This window comes from Vulpes vulpes, chromosome 14 (assembly GCF_048418805.1).
Source record: "Vulpes vulpes isolate BD-2025 chromosome 14, VulVul3, whole genome shotgun sequence".
NCBI classification, from domain to species: Eukaryota; Metazoa; Chordata; class Mammalia; order Carnivora; family Canidae; genus Vulpes; species Vulpes vulpes.
In genome coordinates, this window is record NC_132793.1 from 13,325,290 (window position 1) to 13,349,905 (window position 24,616).

Here is a 24,616-nt window from a genome sequence, read left to right on the forward strand (position 1 = left end):
ATGTTATTGTCATGACACCCACCCGTGATCTTATGGTTGAAAATACAGTCCTGGGCTGTGTTAAGCCTGTTAATGTGTGGGCTTCCGTGTTTTCAGGTATGTTAAGAGAAGAATCTTGCTTTCGTAGTTTTGTTGATGAAACCGGCGCCGAATAGGTTCCATGGCTATTTTAAGTGCTGCTGTTCTTTTTTGGATTTTCTAGAGTAAATTAAACCGCTGTGCAAATTGCTTTTCAAAATAATGCTTTCAGAGATCAGAAGTATTTCCCCAGATTGCCAGTAAATGAAGCTCTTATCATTGTGCTGGGTAGTTCCCTCCTGTGGCCTTTTCTCTGAAGCTAAAATAGGAAATTATAAGAGGTGGCTGTTTTAACAGGTGGGAGCCCTCCCCACCAGCCTTTCTACCCTCCCCTTTCCCTTGCTCATAGGGAAGTGAATTGTTCTAGCTCTTAGCAGTTCCCGCTTCTGTGTGCTTGAGAACAACAGGTAGACCCAGATGAGCCATGGTTAATTTCTTAGTTCTCTTTAGCAAGCTATGTTGTGATTCAACAAAGCAAAAAAAACGCCTGAAGCCCCAAGCAGCTCGAAAAAAAGTGTTTTGAGTGTGTTGGGGAGAATACTTAAAACACGTATTCTAAAAATTATATATACCCACAGAATGCATAGAAAATAACAGTTCATAATTTCAAACACCAGAATCCGAACTGTTACTTTGTTCAGCTTTGCTTGTTGTCTTGCAAATAAAAAACAAAGGAGTAAATGTTGCTAGAAGTCCATTGTCTGGAGGGAAAATGGGAATTCGCTGAGATGGTCCCGGGTTTGATAGGAAGCCTTTCGCTTTGTTTGATTCTGACCACTTTGCTGGAAATCTTTGGTTCCTGCTGTGGGCCAGGCCACTTGTTGGGTGTTAGGGATATGGGAGTGAGTAGATAGACACTGTTCCTGCCCACCTGAAGGCTACATCCTATTATTATTATAGGTAATAATACACAAGTAAACACACGGGCAAAATGATCTCAGATGAGGAGGTAATGGCTGGGGTTTAGTGAAGATCTGAGTGGAGGGCCAGACAGAGCTAGCCTGCTGTGCTCTGGAAAAGCCAGGAGCACAGGGTAGTTTGGATAGTTGGAAGGTGGGGGAGAGGAGAGTAAGAGATGGGTGGGGGAAGGGGCAGGGTCCAGATCACACAGGCTGTGGTCAGAGTCTGCCTTTTCTTTGAAGAGCAAGAGGAATTATTGTCAGGTTGTGTATCTTCCTTCTGCTTCATGATAGCATGGCAAGTGTTAACCATCTTGGTGATTTGAGATTATTCTCAGTTCTGTAGTTATGACCCAGTGTGGATATATTTAGGATATAGGTGGGTGGGGGAAATCAGTGCTTGGCCCCATGCACCAAATATTGTCAGACTCTTAGTGTCTTTGATTCTGCTCTCAGCTTAGCCCATTATGCACGGACATCTTCCTGCTGCTTATGAGACAGCTACTGAATGTGGCTTAGGGGGTGTGAGTTCTGCTAGCCCTGATCCAGAGCCGTTTCTCCAGGACCTGCTGGTGTAGGTTAGTTCTGGGAAGGAGCTGTTGTGGAAGCTACCCCCCCCACCCCCCCCATATTTGTGGAAAAGGACAGCAGCCCAAGTTGATGCCCATGATGTTTGCCTAACCCCCTCAGTGACTTCTGCTGCCTTGGAGGGAATGTGCCAAACTGTTGACTCATTTTGGGTGAACCCCTTGGAGTGGTTAAGGACTCTCTATGGTGGTGGAGTAACAGAACCTTAGATCTCTAGGAATGAAGCCACTAAAGTCCCTTTCTTGCAGGGGAGGTGTTCTTTTTTTTTTTTTTTTTTTATAGATTTTACTTATTTATTTGAGAGAGAGCGAGCAGGGAGAGACAGAGATGGAGAGGGAGAAGCAGATTCCCACTGACCAAGGAGCCCGATGTGGGGCTCAATCCCAGACTCTGGTATCATGACCTGAGCCGAAGGCAGACGCTTAACCCACCAAGCCACTCAGGCACCCCCCAGGAGATATTCTTAAGGCAGAGCTGGCCAGACCCAGCCATACAACGTGGAGGCTGATGAGATGGGGTAGGATGCCCCTTTCTCAGGGAGCAGCTTTGTGGTTGTGGAGCAAACCATAAGCCTGGACATGTGTAAGCAACATCGGTCAGGAGAGCAGAATAAGAAACGGCATGTTTCTTTTTTCTTTCTTTTTTTTTTTTAAAGATTTTATTTATTCATGAGAGAGACAGAGAGAGAGGGAGAGAGAGAGAGAGGGGCAGAGACACAGACAGAGGGAGAAGCAGGCTCCATGAGGGAGCCTGACGTGGGACTTGATCCCAGTTCTCCAGGATCAGGCCCTGGACTGAAGGTGATGCTAAACCGCTGAGCCACCTGGGCTGCCCGAAATGGCACATTTCTTAATAAGAATAGCATGTGTTATGTGTTTATCGTCTTGTTAATAAATACTAGAGCGAGCCCAGGGAGGTGCTTTTACAGATCAAGGCATGTTCTGAAGAATCTCATTGTGTGCTTTTCATCCTTTAAAATTTGCTGTTTGCTTTTTGGGTGCTTGATTTCATAGGAACACACATGTATATGATACTATATAAAAATCCAGGAAATATTTTATTAAATGCCTGCAGAGCTATAGAAGAGTGAGCTTGCAGGAACTGAGTGCCTTCTACGCAGCAGGCATTGTTCTAAGTGCTTTTTACAGAAGCTGCTTTATTCTCATTTTACAAAGAAGAAAACTTGAGGCCCAGAGTATAGGGAGTAGTTCAGCTGTGTGACTGCTGCCTCTCATGGCATTGCCCCTAGAGGCTTTATTTTGTTAAGCAAATCTAATTTCCCTTTAACTGTGTCCTGGGCCTGCTTTAAGGAAAGGGAATACTTTCCTGAAATTACTTGGCAGACACCTTTATTGAAGGCAATTGAGAGCCTGGCAGGAAATAGTTAAGGCCCCGACCCCAGACGGGGGGTGGGGGGGGCACAGTCACAGAGGCCCCCAGGCAGAAGTGTGTGTGTGTGGGGACACAGTCACAGTCAGTGACACTGACTGCCTGGTGAGCGGTGAGCTCCTGGTGTTATGGGGACTGGTGCAGGTGCATTTCGCTTGCTCCCCTTGACCTCCCCTCTAGGTTGAGGCTCATCCTCCCATTTTACTGATGACAGGGCCGAGGCCAGCTCGGGGAGGGGCAGTCCTTTGTCCAGTGGCAACTAGGGCATCCTGGCTGCTCCTCAGAGCTGTTCTGTCTAGTCCAGAGTCCTGCTCACCCATTTAAAACAGCCACGGTCTCTCACCCAGAGAGCATCCTGCTCCTGCTCCGCCTTGTTCTGTTTGGCTGCACATGTGGTTGCTCTGGTCTCCGTAGGATGACAGCAGCAAGTTGGGGTGGATGAGAAGCTGGTAATTTCCAGCACGCTGAGAGAGCAGTTAGATATTTTTGGGGTGTTCAGTTTTAGTTTGTGTCACGATCTAGTTATCACCATGAACGGCCTACCTCCCCAGCCTGTGCCCTGAATTCCACCCCATGTGCATACTTTATTTTTCCAGGGCCAGGCCGTTTACTCTTCAAAATAGGAACGAGATGCCCACTGTTAACATTTGGTTAAAATGTAATATAAGCAGTCCATACTTTTTGCTTCTCTCTAAAATGCTGGACGACTCCGCAGTGTGGGGGCCTGATTCCTGCTTGGGCACTTGTGAGGCTCCCCAGTACACAGTGTTTGCATTGGACTGTATTACCACCCCATGGTCCTCTTTGCTCCCCATTGCTTTGTGCCTGGCTTGAGTTTATGGTCTGTGAAATCCAAAAGGCCTCCTTGGAAAAGCTCATTCCCTCCAGATTCCCAGCTACAAATGTGTTCGAGGCTGGGGAATCAAATGTCACACTGTATGTCCTCTGGTTCACACTTTGGCTCCACCCCAGCCCTGCCCTGAGCAGTGGTTATACTGCCATCTCCTGCCTGTGGTCAGCCACTAACTCCAGAAAAGCAGCTCTTGTTCTCCTGAAGTCCCTGTAGAACATCCTGGGTTGTGAGGGGCTGAAGATAGGAAGACTAACCAGCTGGGAATGGGAGGTGGAGGCTGGTATTTTGCTCATTTTCCATATGAATTATCTCCTGTTTGAAGCCATGCACCTCCTTTTGGGTTTATGGTTTTCCAGCATTTCTTTCTAGTGCCACGTAGAGCCCCAGTCTTCCAGCATTTCTTTCTAGTGCCATGAAAGCTCTTTACTTCTAAGTGCAGAGTAGTGGATTATGGGACCAATTCTCTCTAAGAAGGTGCAGTCCTGGATGCAGGATTGTTGTTGTTGTTTTAAGATTTATTTATTTGAGAGAGAGAGAGAGAGAGAGAGCATGGCAGTGAGGGGCAGAGGGAGAGGGAGAGAGAATCCAGACAGATTTTTGCATTGAGCATGGAGCACAATGTGGGGCTTGATCTCACAATCCTTAGATCATGACCAGAGGCAAAATCAAGAGTCACTTAGCAGACTGCACCAACAGGTGCCCTCAGCTCGTTTTCTCACTCTCTACTCACCCAAAGCCAAAAGGAATGGATTTATTATTTTTTTAATGGATTAAAATGACTAAATCTATGAGCTTTTTAATGTTCTAACTAAGTTTGTTGTTCATGTTCTGTTCTTTATGACAGAACACGTCTGGGTTAATGGTTAATCATGTATTAACCATTCAAACCAAGTCATTTTTAAAGAATGGGATACACATTCAAGACTCTTGGCAAATATACCAGGCTAATTTGGTTTGCGTTAAGGAAAAAAACAGTTCTGGAAACAACCTAAATGTCCATTGTCAGATGAATGGATAAAGACATCGTGGTAGGTACACATCATGGGTTCTGATTCAGCCCTTATAAAAGATGGGACAACATAGCTGAACCCAGAGGTCATTGTGCTGAGTGAGATAAGCCAGTCACAGAAGGACAAATAGTGTATGAATTCCACTTGTAGGACGTATCTCAAGCATTCGCATTCACAGAATACATGGGTGGAATGGTGGATTGCCAGGGGTTGGGGGTGGGGGATATGGGGGTGTACTGGTCACTGGGCATAAAATTTCAGTTAACGATGAATAGACTGTAGAGATCCACCGTACAACCTGTGTCCATGATCGACAGTGGTGTATTGTATGCTTAAACATGCTGTGATAAAATAGATTTTTTTAAAACTTGAAAAAAAAAGACAAATCTTTGGAAGGACCAATGTTGGTTAACCTCTACTCTCTTTCTCTTCTGTACTTCTAGGGCCTGGGTTCCAATAAATAATTGCTACCTCATGTCTAAAGAAATTCCTTTTTCTGTGAAAAAGACGAAAAGCATCTTCAACAGTGCAATGCAAGAGATGGAGGTGTATGTGGAGAACATCCGCAGGAAATTTGGGGTTTTTAATTACTCTCCTTTTAGGACGCCCTACACACCCAACAGCCAGTACCAAATGCTCCTTGATCCCAGCAACCCCAGTGCTGGCGCCGCCAAGATAGACAAACAGGAGAAGGTCAAGCTCAACTTTGACATGACGGCCTCCCCCAAGATCCTGATGAGCAAGCCCATGCTGAGTGGGGGCGCAGGCCGCAGGATTTCCTTGTCGGACATGCCACGCTCCCCCATGAGTACAAACTCTTCTGTGCACACGGGCTCTGATGTGGAGCAGGATGCTGAGAAGAAGGCCACGTCGAGCCACTTCAGTGCCAGCGAGGAGTCCATGGATTTCCTGGACAAGAGCACAGGTCAGCCTTGGGAAGGAGATGGGGAGGAGGCCTCTGGGATATGAGGCTTCTGTTGGGGCCATGCCTATTGGGTTCCAGCTGGCCAGCACTACAGAATCCAAGGGAGCTGTGTGGGGTTTTGCTCCAGTAGACTATATTTAAAATTTTAAATGGGTAACCCAGTGGGCTTCTTGCTGTTAGGAATCAAGAAATGAGACCAGTGATCCCCAAAGGTCAGATGGAGGTCATTCCCTGCAGAGGTGAGAGTTCAGGTCAAATGTCTCTTGGATTATCAGAACAGCAAAACTACCCGTAACAGTTTATTTCTTAAGAATGTTATTTTACTCGGAAGATTATCTGTCAAAACTGTACCTTCACATTACTTAGTGCTCAGATACTAGAGCAGTGTGTAAGGTCAGCAGTAAATGTCCTTGCCCCAGAACACTCCCACTCCTTAAAGAAAAGTTGCCCTGGTTGACACTTGGTGTAGAATAGTGGTTAAGAATGAAGATGCTGGGATCGCCTGGGTGGCTCAGTGGTTGAGCATCTGCCTTCAGCTCAGGGCATGATCTTGGGGTCCTGGGGTTGAGTCCCACATCAGGTTCCCCGAACGGAGCCTGCATCTCCGTCTGCCTGTGTCTCTGCCTCTCTCTTTCTGTCTCTCATGAATAATTAAATAAAATTAAAAAAAAAAAAAGCATCAAGATGCTGGTCTCAAAATCCAGCTCTGCCACTTACTAGTCATGTGGCTTTAGGCAAGATACTGAATGTCTTTTTTAAAAAAGATTTTATATATTTATTTTATTTAGATAGAGAGGATGCATGAGTGTGGGGAGTGGCAGGGGGGAGAGGGAGAAATAAAATGGCAAACAGACCCCACACTGATAAAACGATAAAATACATTTTTTTTTAAACTTGAAAAAAAAGAAAAGACGAATCTTTGAAAGGACCAATGTTGGTTAACCTCGTACTGAGCGTGGAGCCTGAAGTGGGGCTCAATCCCCTGAGCCCGAGATCATGACCTGAACTGAAATCAGGAGTCGGATGCCCAACCAGTTGAGTCACCTAGACCCCCCAGATATTTAAATGAATGCTTCAGTTTCTCATCTATAATGTGACATAATAACAGATCTGCCCCATAGGTTCTTTTTTTTTTTTTTTAATTAAAGACTTTATTTGTTTATTTATGAGAGGCAGAGACACAGGCAGAGGGAGAAGCAGACTCCCTGTGGGGAGCCTAATGTGATACTGATCCCAGGACCTGAGCCAAAGGCAAGACGCTCAACTGCACTCAACCGCTCAACCGCTGAGCCACCCAGGTGTCCCTGCTCCGTAGGTTCTTGCTAAGGGTTAAATGAAGACGGATACACAAAGCATTTAGAACAGTGCTTAAAATAGCAAGTGCTACAAAGATGTGGGCTTCTATATTATTTCTCAGGGTGATTGCTCAGCAAATGCCTACACGGATTCAGAGAAGTGAGGTAAAAGAGGGATGCTGGCGAAGTATAAGGAAGGGAATGGTGACTTGAATTCTTTCTACCCAGATATTATTTGGTGTATGTCTAATATTTAGAAACTTTATTACTTTTACAAGGAAATGGGTTTACTCTCATTTTTCTTGAAACATGGCCTTCACTGTTTATCCTTTGTTGGTTTACCTCTGAGAAATATGGGCACAGAGAAGCTTCTACACTAAGCGTGATGATAAAATACAGCCCTACCTCTCAGGCACTGGGCTGGGGAGGCTGTCGAGAGGGCAGGACCTGATGAACCCCTGGACACATGACTTACCTCAAGGGCTTCAAAGACCTGTGGTTGCCATGCAGGAATATGGCCTCTTGGTTTTCTGATCTTTTCATTATTCCAGAATCGTGGGAAATTTGTGTTCTTATTTAAGACCCTCCCCAACCTCCCCCTCAATTCTTAAATGTCAGCTCAAAATGTCTTAGGATATTTTCCGGAATGAATAAAATCCATCTGTAGGTTGGGCCGTCTGTTTTAGGCCAATGTCTTAAACTTGGATAGCTCTTCAGACCCCCCACCCTCCATCTTCCTCTTCCCTTCACCCCTCCCTCCCTCCTTCCCTTCCTTTACATAAGAACTCTTTAACGACCTGTCACCTCTTCTTCAAGAGATCACAAAAGTCCCCAAAAGGTAAAACAACGGGAACTCCCATCAAGTGAGCTCAAAGAATTCATCAGTTTGGTTGTATTGTTTCTTGGTTGGTTGGTACTGCTTGGAGCTGTTCCCAAAATAGCTTAGGTGGAGAGAGAGTTAAGTACCAGTGGCTTTCAGTTCTTCAAAATAAAGGCTGTGATCTCTTTTCCCCAGTTGTGATCCTAACCATGTGGTCCTAGGCACTCGGTGGCATTTCAGAGCTTTGTTCTCAGATGATGCAACTTCTGTTGCGATACTTTCAGAACAGAAATTTTCTTTTGCCTCCTAGTTTTAGACCAGAGTTCTTATTTTTATTTATTTTTATTTTTTAATTTTGTTTAGACCAGAGTTCTTTAAAGTTTGCTTTTATTCTGTGACCTGATGCAATTTAAGCTAAGTTAACAAAACATGATACATAATCACAGCAACTCTGCAGCCTGTTACCTCTCCTAGAGAGCTCGATTTTGAGGTGTTCTTACCAGGCAACAGTCCTGCTGAATCACTGTTACCTGAACTTTCGTCACCACCAGTTTGCCCTATGCTAGTATCTCTGTTTTTACTACATACTTAAACATTAAATCTGCAACATCGCTTTATCCTAAGCTGAATAATAAGTATAAACTCATGTGCTTAAATTCTTACTGCATTTTTCCCCTCTAATATGCATGAAGTAAATACCTAACTTGTAAATTATAACATGTTGGTCTGTGAACCACTGTTGGTTATCCTGTTCCATATTCAGGAAATACAGTTTTGTAGGAATCTGAGGACAGGTTATATGTTTAATTAAGCTTCTTTCTTTCCTTGGGACATAGCAGAATTGAAACAACATTAGGATTCCTGACAAAATTCCTTTTTATTTGAATGGTTTTTCTAAGTGGTAAATGAGATTCTCCATTTCAGGAGACTTTAAAATCCCTTTTCCAAAAATATGATCTCCTTGCCAGCATGTGCTTGGATCATTTTGCTAATTATGAGATAGACAGCCAGTGAGTAGTATGGGTAGAGAAGGCGGTATTCCAAATCATTTTAATCTTACAAATTATCCTGTTTTTCTGCAAGGAGCCAGATAGTAAATATTTTAGGCTTGTGGGCCTCTGTCACAACTGTGCAGCTATTCAACACCATCATTGTGCTAATAAGACAGGCACAGGCAATACGTGGCTGTGATACTGAACTTCGAATTTGATATAATTTGTGTGTTTCATGAACAATTAATCCCTTAGTTTTTTTTTTTCCCCCAACCATTTACAAATGGTAAATACCCTTGCAGGCCTTGCAAGAACAGGTGGTGGTATGCTAGCTTTTGCCCATGAGTTGGTTTGCCAACCTCTATTACAGACTAAATTAGAAGGAACTGTGGGTCAATCTCCATCTTTTTTTTTTTTTTTTTTCCAATCTCCATCTTATGGAAGGTGAGTTGAGGTCCCTGTGGACAGTGTAGGGATGTTCCTCAGTTCCCACAGCCTGATCCTGATTCTAGATGTTTTCTTTTCGTTGCACCCTAGTGCCCTCTGCTGTTAGCAGCGATGGTAGCATTTAGTAGAAAGAGAAGTGGACTGTTTATTGAAAATCCCCCACGGTCAGGGAGAGTATAATTGAGATGAGATTGTGATTTATCTATAATTATTAAAAAAAAAAAAAGATTGTCCTAGGATAGAAAAGCCGTACTAGTTTCAGCAGTAAAGATTTTGTGGTTCAACAACATAAGACTACACATTGAAATAAGTAAATTATTAAATAAAACTTTTAGGAGAATTTAGAAACCTTTGTTTTAGGGGTGGGGGAATCGAAGAACTCAGAATCAGGTGTCTGTAATCCACAGAAGTCGATTTTGTTTTCTTTTTTTTTTTTTTAAGATTTTATTTATTTATTTATGAGAGACACAGAGAAGTGGGGAGAGAGAGAGAGAGAGAGGCAGAGAGAGAGAGGCAGAGACACAGGCAGAGGGAGAAGCAGGCTCCATGCAGGGAGCCTTTCGTAGGACTCGATCCTGGGTCTCCAGGATCACACCCCAGGCTGCAGGCAGCGCTAAACTGCTGAGCCACTGGGGCTGCCCTGATTTTGTTTTCTAAGGAGCAGTTCGCTCAGCCAGAAGCCTTTCGCTCATGGTGTCCTGATTACTAGTCAGAGTGGTGTATATTCTCAGTGATTTTCCTGCCTCCCCCTTGATCTAGGGCTCTTGGCCAGAATTGATGCCTTTGCCAATATTTGCTTGCAGGATCCTGACTTAAGTCATGAGTGTGTATTAGGGTAAGAATCCTAGTGCCTGGCTATCACTATGTAGCTCAGCTATGGGTTACTGTTTAGGGAGGGGGAAAAACATTTTGGTATACTCTTTTCTCATCATATCAGCATGTACTTATCATACAGTAATTGTTATTTATCAAAATGAAAGTCACAGATCACCCCACCTCTCAGTCAGCCCTTAGATTATTGTTTTCAGGACTTTTTCTGTGTTGGCTCATGAGTCATACTATTAATTTGAAAACTCACATACTTCCAGGGATCAGGCGGGTACGGAAATGAGCAAGGTTGGGAAGTGGTGGGGACTGGGATCAGCGTGATACAGCAGAAATAACACTCTTCCTCAGGACTGATCACAGACAGGTGGCTGCCTGTGTATACCTCCTAAATACTTACTTTTCCAATGCGTGATATATTGGAGCATTTCATTATAAAAAAGCTCCTCCTACTCCACTAACAGGTCATCATCACCTGGACCTTTCAGAATGATATGCTCTTGAGATACACCTTTCCTGTAGGGCCCTGGGGCCCTTTTCTTTTGCTGGTTCTAGCCAAATGGGAATGTGGGGTCTGTTGCCATTTTTCTCATTGTTTAAGAGAAGCCTCAAATATTTTTTTAAATGTGGGCTACCCCAAATTTTACAAATTAGCTCAAATTCATAAAAATCTTTTTTTTAAGATTTTGTTTTATTTATTTATTCATGGGAGACAGACAGAGAGAGAGAGCAGAAACACAGGCAGAGGGAGAAGCAGGCTCCATGCAGGGAGCCCGATGTGGGATCGATCGCGGGTCTCCAGGATCATGCCCTGGGCTGAAGGTGGCGCTAAACTGCTGAGCCACCTGGGCTGCCCAAATCCATAAAAATCTTTATGTGCATCAAATACCTCCGTGAACTGCATGGTTCGTGGATCACTTTTTTGCAATATCTGTTGTAGCCCAGTTTTGACTTTTTTTTTTAAAGTATACTCTATGCCCACTGTGGGACGTGAACTTAACAACCCCAAGATTAAGAGTCTCATGCTCTCATGCTCAGCCAGACACCTGAGTTTTTTTTTTTTTTAACTTAACCTTGTGTATTGGATATTTTTCCATGTTAGTTAAATAGTTCTTCAAAACAGGATATCTGTCCTGTCTTAGACTGTCCAGTGATGCTCTACTGTGTGGATCGTCTTTGCAGGCCACCAGGAGTTGTGCAAGCTACAGCCCTTTGAATATGTAGGTTGCTTCCCAGATTTATAAGTAGAGGAAATTTGTCATGAATCACTACCTCCTCCGCCTCCACCCCCCAGAGTGCTGGGGTATGTGGGAGAGAAGGGGCATTTTTTTCCTAATTTAATTCTAAGACTCAGTGTTTCATGGAGTCAGAATAGCACTTAGCACAGGCTAGGATTTTGTAAATGTAGATAATAAATGATGTGTTTTAGCCCACACTTGTGAATTGTACATCACAGTATAAAATCTGATTAAATTATTTGTGACTTCAAAGGCGATTAGTTCTTCCTTTGGGCAAGATTTATGGCTTTACAAAAGGATTGACATCTGTGTTAAAGCTTAATTGAAATGAGCATTTCCAAATGTCTTTCTGCTTTTGAAAATGTCTAGCATGATTTAAAACCGGTTTTCAAAAAAAAAAAAAAATAAAACCAGTTTTCTCAGTCTCTGCACTGTTGACTTTGGGGCTGGATGATTCTATGGCGGTGCCTTCTTGTGCATTGCAGTATATTTAAGCACCATTCCTGGCATCTGTGCACTAGATGCCAGTTGCACCCACCCCTGCCCACAGGCAGCAAAAAATGTTCTCAGACATTGCTATGTGTCCCTTGAGGACACCGTTGCCCCTCCAGAATCCATTGAGAATAATTATGTGAATGTACCATGATTTTGACTTTTAGCACTGATAACAATATTCTGATTGCTTGATGTTCATGTTTGAAGCTCCTCCGTATTTACATTCAGTTTTGTGTTATATTTTCCCCCTGAATATATAATCTATTCCTTTTAAACTTGAATATTCTACAATAAATAGTACATAATTTTATCCTGAGAGGTAACAACTGTTAAGAATTGGATGTTCCTAAAAAATAAATTAAAAAATAAAAAAAATTGGTTGTTCCTTCAGATTTTTTAATGTAGAAACAACATTGATAATCATCACCATAATGTTTTATGGTAGAATGGGATCCTCCTAGGCTCTCTGCTCCTTTCAAGGGAGCGGTGTTTTTTTCTGTGTTTATCCATATGGTTCTAGTTATCAGTAGTGTATAGATGGCATGAGAATATGATGGAAATGATGGGGGCATGTGAACAAATGAAATTTGGGAAATATATCTTAGGGGAAGAAACATGGTTTTATGAAGTAATATAAATGCAGATAAACGGATACATTGATTTGTTTTCTTCATGCATATTTTATGTATGTATGCCTCTGCTAACTTGTGATTTCCCCCAAACTCTAGGTGTTTTGGCTAGCCTATTGTTTTACATGTTCATCTAGGTGGTCACATACGAAGCCAGAGTTCATGTGTTTTTTAAAGATTTTACCTATTTACTCATGAGAGACCCAGAAAGAGAGAGAGGCAGAGGAAGAAGCAGACTACATGCGGGGAGCCCGATGCAGGACTCAATCCCAGGTATCCAGGATCACAACCTGGGTTGAAGGCAGCGCTAAACCCAGTTGAGCCACCCAGTCTGCCCCAGAGTTAATGTTTTTAAGAACACAAGCATTGAGGGGCCCCTGGGTGGTTCAGTCGGTGAAGCATCTGCCTTCACTCAGATCATGATCTTGATGTCCTGGGATGTCAGATTCAAGCTCCCTGCACAGCAGGGAGTCTGCTTCTCCCTCTCTCTCTGCCCCGCCTTGCTGCTTCTGTTCTCTCTTACTATCTCTCTCTCTCAAATAGATAAATACAATCTTAAAAAGAAAGAACGTATCACCATTGAACCACACTGGAGTAAGAGAATTCCAGAATTCTTTCTCCTTTGTTTACATTGATCAATAATAAGCATATTTTTGCACTTGTTTTAAAGATACCCCCCCAACAAAAACCACAGTAGTAGTTTTAAAAGGGCAAAGTGACCCATAATCTAAAGACCTTTAGTTGACTTTATTATTATTATTATTATTTTTTAAAGATTTTATTTATTTATTCACGAGAGACACAGAGAGGCAGAGACATAGGCAGAGGGAGAAGCAGAGCAGGCTCCATGCAGGGAGCCCGATGGGGGACTCAATCCTGGGACTCCAGATCACGCCCTGAGCCAAAGGCAGACGCTCAACTGCTGAGCCACCCAGGTGTCCCAGTTGACTTTTTTTTTAATGATGGTGACACTACATGGTTAAAATTAAGATAAAACAAAACCCAGCAGTATTAAAGCAGTATAGAAAATGTAAAATGAAAGGTCAGGTTTTGTCTACCTCTACACACCCTGAGTGTGTTTTTCATGTAAGTGTCCAACTCTTTAACAGTCTGCAGACTGTACTTCTACCAAAAATAACTATGTATACATTCATTTGAAGAGGTGCATGTGTTTAATAAACATTAACACATATCATGGGCATTTTTTTTTTATTACGGGCATTTCTTTTTTAAAAATTTTTATTATTTTAAAAAATTATTTTTTATTACGGGCATTTCTATACATGATTTTTACCTTTCTCTTTTTTTTCTATGCATATTTCTGTGGGGATCAGTGCTTGTCAGATTATGCAGATCTGCATCATTTTAGGGTTGTATAGTATTTATACCAGTATTTACTTAGCCAGTCTCAATTAATAGATCTTATACTCTTATACACCATCTCCTGTTTTTCTGTATCCATAAATACTGTTGCAGTGAAACTTCACGTGCATATACTGTGGCCCTGGCACTTGACACATACATCTATGGGATGAACTCCTAGCCTCAGGACCTTGCTGTCTGTGTGTTTTATAAAATCTAATCTTGGGTAATACCAGAATCACCTAATTGCTGTCCTAAAAGGTTTTACAATTCCTGTCAGTGTTCGTCTTTCCTCACCTATGCTCAACACTAGGTGTTTTTAAAATTTTATTTATTTATTTATTTATTTAAAAAGATTTTATTCATGAGAGTTAGACACAGAGGCAGAGAGACATAGAAGTAGGCTCCCTGTGGGGAGCTCGATGTGGGACTCCATCCCAGGACCCCGGGTTCATAACCTGAGCTGAAGGCAGATGCTCAATCACTGAGCCACCCAGGAGCCCCTAATTTTTATTTTTTAAGGATTTTATTTAGTTGAGCGACAGCAAGAGATGGAGAGTGGGAGGGAAGGGCAGAGGGAGGAGGAGAGAGAATCTCCAGTTGACTCTGGGCTGAGCTAGGAGCCTGGTCAGGGCTCGATTCCTGGGATCATGACCTGAGCGGAAATCGAGTTGAATGCTGAACTGACCGAGGCACCCAGGCACCCCTAGGTGTTATTTTTTTGAAACAAGTTAACCATGCATGTGAAAAAGATATAGGATGGAGATATATAAATATATATGTAGATACATATCTGTGTATCCATATCTGTATCTGTGTCTATGTTTGTATCTCTTGCATGTTCATTGATCATCCATATTTTCCCTGAGCTGCTCATTTATGTCTCTTCTTTGGATTGTTGATCATTCTCTTAGCACACCTTGTTGTTGGTAGCTGCAGAATATTGAGATTCTTTTTTTTTTTAGATTCTTGAAACTGATGTCTTTTTGTGAAAAAGACTTTATTTTGGTTGCCAATATTGCCAATATTGTTTCTTTTTTACTTATCATGACCACAGTCATGAGAAGAAAAATGGAGAGCTCATTCTTCACTTAGGTATTTGTCATTCTGTCAGTGTCTTGGACACCAGACGGCATCCTAGGTGCCTGGCAAGGTCCCTGCTCTCCTGGTGGTGATGTTTCAACAGAGCATAGGGGAGATGACAGGATGCATTTTGACCCCTGTGGACTGGGCCAGTAGGGAAGAGCCCTGAGGGTGATATTTGAGGGTTACCAGCCACTATGACATGGGTGGGGATGGTGTCAGGGGCCTTTCCAGGGGAATCCTAAGTATATATAAAGGCTTGAGTTGGGAGCAGATTTGAATATGGAGGAATAGTACAAAGGTCCATGAGGCTGGAGATTCTAGAATGAGAAGAGGAAAGATCAGATGTGTCATTGGATTTTATTTTGGGGGATAGGATGCCTCTAGGATGGTTTTATTTATTTATTTTTTAAAAAAACATTTTACTTTTAAAAACAACAAAAAGCATTTTATTTTTAAGTAACCTCTATGCCCAACTTGGGGCTTAAACTCACAACCCCAAGATCAAGAGTTGCATCCTCTACCCACTGTGCCAAACCAGGCATCTTGCCTCCGGATGGTTTTGTATGGAGGAGTGGTATGCCTGGCTGCTGTACGGAGGGGTACTGAAGAGGGGTGCTGTAGCAGGAGGTGGGAGGACCCATGGGAAGCTCTTACAGGGTCTTGGTGAGAAGTGATGGGCAGAGGCAGTACTTTCCAACGATTTCTTTCATTATGATCCCATGAGGAGCTATTTTAGACATGTTTTCCTATCCATCCTCCTGTGACTTTTTTTCTAAATGGAGGTGGAATTCACATGATATAAAATTAACCATTTTTATATGGTGGCATATAAAACTCAGTGTCATTTAGTACATTCACAGTGTTGTGCAACCCACCAGTATTCTCTAGTTCCAAAACATCTCTATCACTCCAAAATAAAATCTTGTTAATGAAGCAGACACTCACCACTACCCCCACCTCCTGCTCCTGGAGACCATCAGTCTGCTTTCTATTTGCATGGATTTGCCTATTTTGGATACTTCATTGGAACAAAATCAGGGGCCTCCCCATTGTAGCATATGTCTGTACCTCATACCATTTTATGGCTTAGTAATGTTCCGTGGTGGACACCACAGTTTGTACATCGATGGACGTTCGGATTGTTTCCACTTTTGCACTGTTGTGAATACTGCTGCTACAAACATTTTATGTACTAGGATTTGAGTGCCGCTTTTTAGTTTTGAGGTGTATCCCTAGGAGTGGACCCTCATGAAATATGAAAGTACTGAGGGTCTGTTTGTATACTGCATATGTCTTTTTTTTAAAAAGATTTTATTAATTTTTTTGTGAGAGACATAGAGAGAGGCAGAGACATGGGGAGAAGCGGGCTCCCTATAGGGAACCTGATGTGGGACTCAATCCCAGGACCCCAGGATCACGCCCTGCGCCAAAGGCAGATGCTCAACCACTGAGCCACCCAGGTGCCCTGCATGTGTCTTTTTTTTTTTTTTTAAGATTCATTCATTCATTCATTCATGATAGACATAGAGAGAGAGAGACAGAGAGAGAGAGAGAGGCAGAGACACAGGAGGATGCAGGCTCCATGCCGGGAGCCTGATGTGGGACTCGATCCCGGGACTCCAGGATCGTGCCCTGGGCCAAAGGCAGGCGCTAAACCACTGAGCCCACCCAGGGATCCTCTGATTTTATTTTTTTAAAAGTAGTTTCTACACCTAACATGGGGCTCGAACTCATAACCCTGAGAGATCAAGAGTCAGATGCTCTTCCAACTCAGCCAGCCAGGTGCTCCACCGTCCTTAATTTTTTAACGTGAGCTTTTTTTTTCTTTTAAATATTTTATTTATTTATTCATGAGAGACACACACAGAGAGTGGTAGAGACATAGGCAGAGAGAGAAGCAGGCTCCATGCTGGGAACCCGATGTGGGACTTGATCCCGGGACCCCAGGACCATGCCCTGGGCCAGAGGCAGGCACTAAACCACTGAGCCATCCAGGGATCCCAATAACATGAGCTATTATTAAGCAAGGGAAATGGTTGAGTTCAGTGTGTGACCGTACGTTTGCACCTGTTTTTGTTAACACTTATCCTTTCTTAGGTTTTCTTGTGAAAGTTCCTTGCAGTCCATCCGCCATAGTCTAAGACCCTTCCTGCTATGTGAGTTTGCTACTTTGTGTAAGAAAATACAGTGTGAGAGGCTCTGTTCTTTCATCCTCCCAGAGAGTTTGCAGCCCCTGTACATCTCTTTTGGAAGAAACCAGGTTGAATATAAGTGAATGAGCAATAAAGAAAATCCTAATACTGGGACGCCTGGGTGGCTCAGTGGTTGAGCGTCTGCCTTTGGCTCAGGGCGTGATCCTGGGGTCCTGGGATTGAGTCCCACATCAGGCTCCCTGTAGGGCTGCTCCCCCCTGTCTCTGCCTCTCTCTGTGTCTCTCCTGAAAAAAATAAAGTCTTTAAAAGAAAAAATGGGGATCCCTGGGTGGCGCAGCGGTTTGGCGCCTGCCTTTGGCCCAGGGCGCGATCCTGGAGACCCGGGATCGAATCCCACGTCAGGCTCCCGGTGCATGGAGCCTGCTTCTCCCTCTGCCTGTGTCTCTGCTTCTCTCTCTATCTCTCTGTGACTATCATAAATAAATAAAAATTAAAAAAAAAAAAAAGAAAAGAAAAAATGTTTTGAAATGCCTTTATCTTTGATTGTTCCTGTTTTTGTTTTTGTTTTGTTTTGTTTTTTGGTGCTGGTGTGTTGAGTATTTTAGTTCCACTTGTTATAGTAACACTGGTAGTAACAGTAATTGCAGCTCTCATTGGACGGAACATTGGATACTAGGTGCTGGACCAGGCATTTGTTCGTCCTTACAGTAAACTAAATTAATGTAGTGTTTTAAAAAACTTAATTCTCAAAAAAATTTCAAGTGTTGATTGAGCATTTGCTAAGGGCCACTTGACGTGGAGTAGCTCATCTTGTCTCCCCCTGCCCTCTTCATTTGTAAGACGAGGTAGAGCAATTCCCAGAGAAGCTCACTTCATCTCTTTGTGGATTTATCAACCTCGGCACTACTGACTTGGGGGACCAAAGTTTATTACTTGTTTTGGGGGGCTGTGCTTTATAGGATGTGAAGCGGCCTCCTGGGTCTCCACCTATTAGATGCCAGCAGCATCCCCCCTCCCTCAGGTGTGATAGCCAGAAATGTCTGTAGACCTTACACAGTGTGTCTTGGATGGCAAAATCAGTCCTGGCCAAAACTACTGGTTTAGGTGATTGAAACTAAAGCCCTTGTGGTTAGTGGGGAATTAGAAAATAATACTACACTGATAACAAATAATAAAATAGTAGTTAATTGATGTCAGGCACTGTTTAGATGATTAATTTATTTGATCCTTAGAACTGATGAGGTAGGTACTTGTATCAATCCTTTTGTATTATATTATCAATTTTCTTCTTTGAGGCTACCAGGAAAGGAGATTCAGAGACCTCAGGTAACTTGCCCAAGGTCACCCAGCAAGTTAGCTGCAGAGCTAAACTGAAAACCTAGTATCTGGCTCCCGATACATGGTTGCATCCATCCCTCTCTGTGTCTGGCCTTTCCCTCTCTGTTACATTAATGATAGTGTTGGTGGATCCTGGAGCTGAGTAGGTATAGGTGTTTTGCCCATTGGAGCCTCACTTTGAGTATCCCCCCCGCCAAGTTGGCAGGTGAGCCAACTGAGGCAAATGTCTACCAAAGTGTGTGTGAGCACTTTGAAGTCCCCAGGATGTCCCGATTTGTTACCCCTTTGCCATCAACAGCTTCTTTTAAGGACCAGATCATTTCAAAATCCATGCTTCTTGTGTGTCTGAGGAAGGCTGGCCATTTTGTTGTCTGGCATAAATTCAGTAACAGGACAGTCCCAGTAATGGTAGGCTGTTTAGGCAAAGGGGCAGGATCTCCAGGATCTCCAGGAGGCGTGGCCCATCTGAACACTCCATTCTGTCACATAGTTTGGTTTCTGTCCTGCTCCCACTTAGTGGATGAGGCTCAGGGGAGCAGTATGTAGGTAGTTATAAGGTATTTTTAAAAGACTTGGACTTAGGTACGATTCTCTATCCTTCCATAAAAGTTTGGAACATAGGAAGGATGGAGATAATTGACCAGCAACGCCCTCACTCCATCTGGTGCTGAATTTGGCTTCATTCAGTATCACAGAACCTTTGAAATGGGAAGCAGAGATCTCCCAAGGGGTCCACTTGGCCTCTGGCAGGTGCAGCGACTGTGCGAGCCGGCTCCTGCATCTCCCACAAATGGATGGCACGCCATTTGTAAGGCTGGCTCCGGTCTCTGCATCTGGACTGTGGTGGGGGCTGGTTTAATCGCTATTTATTTTGAGATTTACACCCGTGAATGGGCCAAACCAATTTCAGTGGCAGCTTAGCCGATTTGTCTTAGAGCTTTGTGTTTAATAGAACGACTGGGAAGGCCTTCTTCTTTAGCAGCTTTAATGGCTTAACATTGGGTTAAAGCCTGTGCTTGATATAAATGACCAGCCCTTCCCACTGTGCCCCATCTGTGGTGCTCTGGGGGCCTTGTTGAAATCAAATACGATTTCTCACCTCTCCCCTTACACATAAGTTTTATTTGTTTATTTATTTGTATATCTGTCTTTTAACAATGAATATACTCTTTCAGCTTCGCCTGCCTCTGCAAAGACGGGACAAGCAGGGAGTTTATCTGGCAGCCCGAAAACGTTCTCTCCTCAAGCATCAACACCCATCACGACAAAAACGGATAAAACGTCCACCACTGGGAGCATCCTGAATCTTAACTTGGGTTAGTGGGAATTTTTTGGAGTCTCTTTCTGCCACAGTTATGAATATTCTTGAAAGTTGTGATGTCTTCTTTTGTGTGTGGTTCTTGAGAGCTCTGAACTCTTCTCTCTGTGCTAAATATTTAAAAGGTACAGTGGGCAAAGATAAGAGAGATCAGTAAGAGGAGCAAGTAAGGGATTTCCTGGGGCTTGTTGACATGCAAAGTTGTTTCATCTTGAAGTAACTGAGGCTAGTGTTGACAACTGCTTCTTGCCCTTGACCACAGTAACCCTGTTCTTATATATATAGTGTGTGTGTATATATGTATGTGCGTGTTTGTTTTACTTTGTTTTTTTTTTGAAAGATTTATTTATTTATTTGAGAGTGAGAGATCTTGTGCACAGGAGCATGAAGAATGGCATAGGGCGAGAGAATCTTGAGCAGACTGTCCACAAAGTTGGACGTGTCATGGGGCTTGAGCTCACGACCCCAGACCATGAGCTGAGCTGAAATCAAGAGTCAGCTGCTGGGTGACTGGGTGGCTCAGTTGTAAAGTGTCTGCCTTTGGCTCAAGTCATGATCCCCCAGGGTCCTGAGGTTGAGCCCCATATCGGGTTCCCTGCTCAGTGGGGAGCCTGTTTCTCCCTCTCCCTCTGCCTGCTGTTCCCTCTGCATGTCCTCTCTTTCTGTCAAATAAGTAAATAAAATCTTAAGAAAAAAAAAAAGTCAACCACTTAACCCTCATAGCCGCTTAACTGACTGAGCCACCTAGGAGCCCTATTTGTGTATATATATACATTTAATGTTTTACACACACATAGACACACATGCATACACACACTTGATGTATATAGTGTTTTATGAATCAGTATTTGCTTTTTCTCTGTGTGGTATATTCTGATATATTGTGGGCTTTTTTGTCTTTTAATTTAAAAAAAAAAATGCTGGTCTTTATCCCTGACTTAGTAGGTTTTTTTTTTTTTTTTTTTTAAAGGATTTTTATTTATTTATTCATGAGAGACAGAGAGAGAGAGAGAGAGAGAGAGGCAGAGAAGCAGGCTCCATGCAGGGAGCCCAACATGGAACTCTCCAGGATCAGGCCCTGGGCTGAAGGCAGTGCTAAAATGCTGAGCCACCTGGGCTGCCCTGTTTTTTGTTTTTTTTTTAAACCTATTGGAGTTCATTTGGTCTTCTTAAAAAGCACTGCCTGAGGTGAACGTCTTTAGAAAAATTATCACCAGAAATGCTAAATACCCATCTATGAAGTTATTTTATTGATCTGTTCCATCATGAGCCTTGATTTTTATTGAGCATCTATTACATGCTTTGTGCTGCTTTATGCTTGGGGCAGGGAGTGGTGAGCAAGAGTCTTCTTGCTCTTACACAGAGCTTGGTTCTAGAAAGGGAGAAACAATAAGGTAAATAAGCCAGTTTACTCTGAGAGAGAAGGTAAAGTGTGCTAACATAATAGGGAGAGAGATGTGCAGGATGGGAGTGGTTGGGAAGAAGGCCTCTGAGAGGTGGTATTTAAAACTAGATTTCCATGACAAGAAAAATCAACCATCCTTGTTTTGGGAGGAAGAACATTATAGAAGGAACAAGAGATTTACAAGCCTTTGGGTAGGAATGGCAGGGAGGACCATGTGGCCTTCCCTTGGCCTGTCCCCTGGTCTGTCCTGGTGGGTGCGGGGAGAAAGGAGTGGAGGCCCATCTGCATGGGACCCTGTGGGACCCTGGTGTGGAGCCGCTTGAGCAGTGGAGGGATGTAAACTGATGGAGCATTTTAAAAGGGCCACCTGGGTGCTGTGTGTAGAGTAGCGTATGTCAGCTGTTCTTCCCCAGGGACAGTCCCTCACTCCCCTCCAAGAGACACTTCGCAATGTCTAGAGACATTTTTGGTCTCTCCACAGCTGGGATGGGAGGCTTGAGTATACAGGATTTTAGGAAGGGAGGGAGGAGCAGCCACCTATGTGGAATGATGCCCATGCATGAATTCATAGTCTCTGGAGGCCAGGCCTCTCCAGATTTATCTTGCCCTGTAGTGCCATCTGAGATGGAGATACTGAGGTCTGGAGTGGAGTCTCCAGGTGCCCAGGATCAGGGATCCAGTAGGTGGCAGGGCTGGAGCAAGCCTGGGTCTTCACAGAGGCCAGAGCCTGGCTCACCCTGGCCCACCTGTTAGTACAGCCTGGATGTGCTAAAACAGACAAAGTGGTAACTTTTGGGGCTCCAGCTCCGATTTGCTGGTGGAAATTCCTCACTTGAACAAAAGGGGAACTGTTTGTTCCCTTGGGGAACATTCACTGATCATCTCCACAGTGTGGTTTGCTTTCTCACACCCTCCTTCCACCTCCACACCCCGAAAAGGAACACTGTGCAGGGGCAGTTCTCATGGTCATGTTTCCCCCTTGCCAGTCATGTGTGGCAAGAAGGACTCTCTTCCTGAAGCAGGTGGTCTTTGGGCATCCTTGGGATGGCTGTGGGTCTTTTGGTTTGCCTTGCCTGTGGTGGCAGTGAAAGATTTCCTCCTGTTGTGTGTACTGGTGGGTGGGCAGGCGTGATGGAACCCAAGGCTCTCTTGTGCACAAGCTCCCCCCGCCCGCTCCTTCCGATCTGGGATGCTTACCTTGTTTGTCAGTGGGAAGTGAAAGCATTGGGAATGTGGGTGTTTTGTGGGCTGGCGTTTGAGTTACCTAACGGGAACAGGATCAGAGAGGGGACCCGGTGGAAAGTGTCACGGATGGGTAGAAGGATCAGACAGTGGAGGGAAGTTCTAAATAATTCTCAAGAGCTTGGCCAGGGACAGGGCAGGTGCTTTATATGGAGTTTCTTTTTTTGATTTTTCTTTTTAAGTAGGCTTCACACCCAGCATGGAGTCCAGTTGTAGGGCTTGAACTCATGACCCTAAGATCAAGACCTGAGCTGTGATCAAGAGTCGGACACTTAACCGACTGAGCCACCCAGGCATCCCATGGGGTTTTTTTCATGTCTGGCATCCACGCAACTACTTTGAGCAGTCAGAAATGAGACCATGCTGGGGATGCTGACAATGTTATTAGATCTAACAGAACGGTATTTGGTTAAAGAAAAAAACTGGAAAAGACAAAATTAGAGAGTTGGAAGACATGAGTGCTTGTGGGGGGGGAGGGTTTGACTACAAACCACAAAGGGATTCTTTGGCGGAGGACGTTGTTCCGCATTCTGTTGGTGGTGGGGGTTACACGTACTTATGTGTACCTAGGTGTTAAAACTCCTACTGTATTTCTTCCCAGACTTGACTCTCTGTAAATTAAAACTATTACAAAGATACGACAACCTTCAAGGTACACAAGAGCCTAATTTCAGTGAAGTAGAAACTGGAGCACAGACCAGCACAGTTCCCTACCCAGCCAGCATCACACTCTCCTGTGTTTCAAGGTCACATTTGGCCTGTGGACACTGGTCTGTCTGCCTCGTTGTTTGTGCTCTTAGCCAAGATAGTGAGTGGACATGCTGCAAGATGGGGCTGTGTTTTTTTTTTTTTTTTTTTTTTTTAAAGATTCCATTCATCTGTTGATGAGAGACACACACAGAGAGAGAAGCAGAGTCACAGGCAGAGGAGAAGCAGGCTCCAGGGAGCCCGATGTGGGACTCAATCCCAGCACCCCAGGATCACGCCCTGAGCTGAAGGCAGATGTGTTTATTTTTTATTTTTTATTTTTATTTTTTTTAAATGTTTATTCAGGTCCTCTGTCCATTTTTATTTATTTATTTATTTATGATAGTCACAGAGAGAGAGAGAGAGAGGCAGAGACACAGGCGGAGGGAGAAGCAGGCTCCCTGCACCGGGAGCCCGACGTGGGATTCGATCCCGGGTCTCCAGGATCGCGCCCTGGGCCAAAGGCAGGCGCCAAACCGCTGCGCCACCCAGGGATCCCAAGGCAGATGTGTTTAACCACTGAGCCACCGAGGTGTCCTGGGGCTGTGTTGTGATGCTGGCGGGTTCTGGATACTGCTTCTCTTGCTGTTGGAAATGTCTACCTAGCTGTCAGGGCACAGGGTGAAGATTTCGAATGGACAGTCCCATGGAGGACAGAGTACTTGTCTAAAGGATGCAGCTCCCACAAGTTGAACCTGTGTTGTCAGACTCTGAATTTTCTTTTCTTTTCTTTTTTAAAAAGATTTTGTGTGTGTAAGAGCAAGAGAGGATGAATGGCGGGGGGGCGGGGGGCAGGGGCAAAGGGAGAGGAAGAAGCAGACTCCCCACTTAGCAGGGAAGCCCAGTGCAGGGCTTCATCCCAGGACCCTGAGATCATGACCTCAGGTGAAGGCAGACACTTAACCAGCTGAGCTGTCCAGGTGTCCCCAACTCTGAATTTTCAAGAAAAAAAAAAAAAACAAATGCAGATTTTTATATGAGTTTTCCTTGTTTTTAAAAGTAAGCAATCAGTTGCATTAAAAATAAAAGCTCTTGGTCAAAACAAATAAATCCATCCCAAAACACGAAAACCAGCCCATGGGACATCATTTGGATACATGATTCTCAGAAATGATTTTGTCACACAACAGAGGGGAAATCTCCCACAGAGGCCATTCTTGCCCTGCTTGCTATCGCACAGGCCCCGCATTTGTTGTCTCAAGCCTCCTCTCTGCTCAAAAACAAGGAGCTAACGCTTGGGGAATGGTTACAGCTCTTTTCTGTGACTGTATGGAAAATAAGTCATAGATAAGAACGAGAGGAGGAAGGCCTGATTCCCTTCTCCTTCTAGATTCTCGTTTGCTTCTCTGGGAATCTCGTCTCCTCTGATTGCACAGGGTGTTTGCTTTGGGCTGAACAAACACAGCAGTTCACTGGTCCTGTTAGTGACACAAATGTGCCTGGATGCTTTGGTGGAGATGCTGACAGAGGAGCGAGAAGTTG

The 24,616-nt window shown here is 43.9% G+C and overlaps 1 protein-coding gene across 50 annotated transcripts in view; it reads left to right on the forward strand.

Annotated features, from left to right (window-relative positions):
* The window catches only part of ZMYND8 (zinc finger MYND-type containing 8), a 125,663-nt gene that overhangs the window by 60,498 nt on the left and 40,549 nt on the right, over window positions 1–24,616 (forward strand). For all 50 annotated transcript variants that reach the window (XM_072735671.1, XM_072735686.1, XM_072735677.1 and 47 more), the window contains 2 exons: window positions 5,261–5,742; window positions 19,598–19,738. In XM_072735671.1, the coding sequence (XP_072591772.1) occupies window positions 5,261–5,742; window positions 19,598–19,738 (623 nt within the window). The remainder of the gene's footprint in view (window positions 1–5,260; window positions 5,743–19,597; window positions 19,739–24,616) is intronic.